We start from the raw sequence: 1579 nt of genomic DNA, 5'->3' as shown, positions 1-1579 counted from the left end.
AAAAAAAAAAAAAAAAAAAAAAAAAAAAAAAAAAAAAACCTATAGCAGCAGCAAACGAAACTAGCTTCTTGCTTCATTTTTGACATGCAAGTTGGCCGTAATTCCTTATAATGGCAAGAAGAAGAGTTTCAGAGACCACCAAGGAAGTCTTGCAGGTGCTTTCTAAGGACTGGGTTAAAACCACGCAGTGCTTCCGCAGGGTCACCCTCAATGCTCTCTCTGTCCCTCCAGGATCTCAGAGCAACGAAACCACCCCAAACACTGCGGCTGGAGCACAGTTGCGCCTGGGGTCTAAGCTCAAGAATATGAATGTCAGGGGCTGGGAAAGAGAGAGGGCAAAAGCCCAGCAATGAAGGAGACAGCAGCCCCAGGGCGAGATGTGGCCACCTCCCACCCCAGGGGAGCCTTCGCCACACTGTACCTTGTTCTCCTGCTCCCGCAGCTCCGACACCTCCGTCTGCATGTAGAACTTTACCCTGTGGTTCTCGAACATCTGTGGGGACAGCAGGCACATCACAGCCCCACGCTGCCCCACCCTCGTGCCTTGGCACCCTCTGCGTTCCCTTCCCTGCCTTCAGGTCCTCGGTTGTTCTGGAACAGGCTCATCCTCTTCCCTCCCATGCAAACCCGGGCCAGGCCATTTCACAGCAAGCAGCCCCCAGAGGGGAAGGTCCAGCCCAGTCTTCCTCAGGGGTATTACTGTAGAGCACCTTCACATCTTAATTAGTAAATCAGCTTTTAGAATAACTGCATCAGCAAGTTAATTAATGCTATAGAATGGAATCATGGAATCATAGAATGGCTTGGGATGGAAGGGACCTTAAAGATCACCTAGTTCCAACCCCCCTGCCATGGGAAGGGATGCCACCCACTAGATCAGGTTGCCCAGGGCCTCCTTCAACCAGTTGCTGAATACCTCCAGGGATGGGACATCCACAACCTATCTGGGCAACCTGTTCCAGTGCCTCACCACCCTCTGAGGGAAGAATTTCCTCCTAACCTTTGATCTTAATCTCCCCTCTTTTAGTTTAAAACCATTCCCTCTTATCCTGTCATTACCTGTCTCAGCAAAAAGTTGCCCTCCATCTTTTTTATAAGCCCCTTTTAGAATTGAAAAGCTGTAATAAGGTCACCCCTTCTCTTCTGTAGGCTGAACATCCCCAGCTCTCTCATAGGAGAGGTGCTCCAGCCCTCTGATCAACTTCATGGCCATCTCCTGGACCTGCTCTAACAGCCCCACATCCTTCTTGTGCTGTGGGCTCCAGACCTGGACGCAGGGCTCCAGGTGGGGCCTCACCAGGGCAGAGCAGAGGGGGACAATCACCTCCCTCCCCTGATGCCCACTCCCCTGTTGATGCAGCACAGGGTGCACTTGGCCTTCTGGGCTGCAAGTGCACGCAGCTGGCTCATGTCGAGCTTCTCGTCCACCAGAACCCCCAAGTCCTTCTCCGCAGGGCTGCTCTCAATGACTTCTTCTCCCAGTCCGTACTCATGCCCGGGATTGCCCCGACCCAGGTGCAGCACCTTGCACTTGGACTTGCTGAAGCTCACTAGGTTCACATGGACACAAATCTCAAGC

The 1579-nt window shown here is 52.4% G+C and overlaps 1 protein-coding gene across 1 annotated transcript in view; it reads right to left on the bottom strand.

Moving 5' to 3' along the window:
- Positions 1-1579, bottom strand: part of AIFM3 (apoptosis inducing factor mitochondria associated 3) — a 40473-nt gene that overhangs the window by 9531 nt on the left and 29363 nt on the right. The window contains exons 12-13 of the mRNA XM_035340895.1: positions 1490-1550; positions 422-572 (exon numbers count right to left, since the gene is read on the bottom strand). Of these exons, the coding sequence (XP_035196786.1) occupies positions 422-572; positions 1490-1550 (212 nt within the window). The remainder of the gene's footprint in view (positions 1-421; positions 573-1489; positions 1551-1579) is intronic.

The sequence above is a fragment of the Oxyura jamaicensis genome, chromosome 15 (genome assembly GCF_011077185.1).
Source record: "Oxyura jamaicensis isolate SHBP4307 breed ruddy duck chromosome 15, BPBGC_Ojam_1.0, whole genome shotgun sequence".
Lineage (NCBI taxonomy): Eukaryota > Metazoa > Chordata > Aves > Anseriformes > Anatidae > Oxyura > Oxyura jamaicensis.
This window is presented reverse-complemented; position numbering and strand designations above follow the sequence as displayed.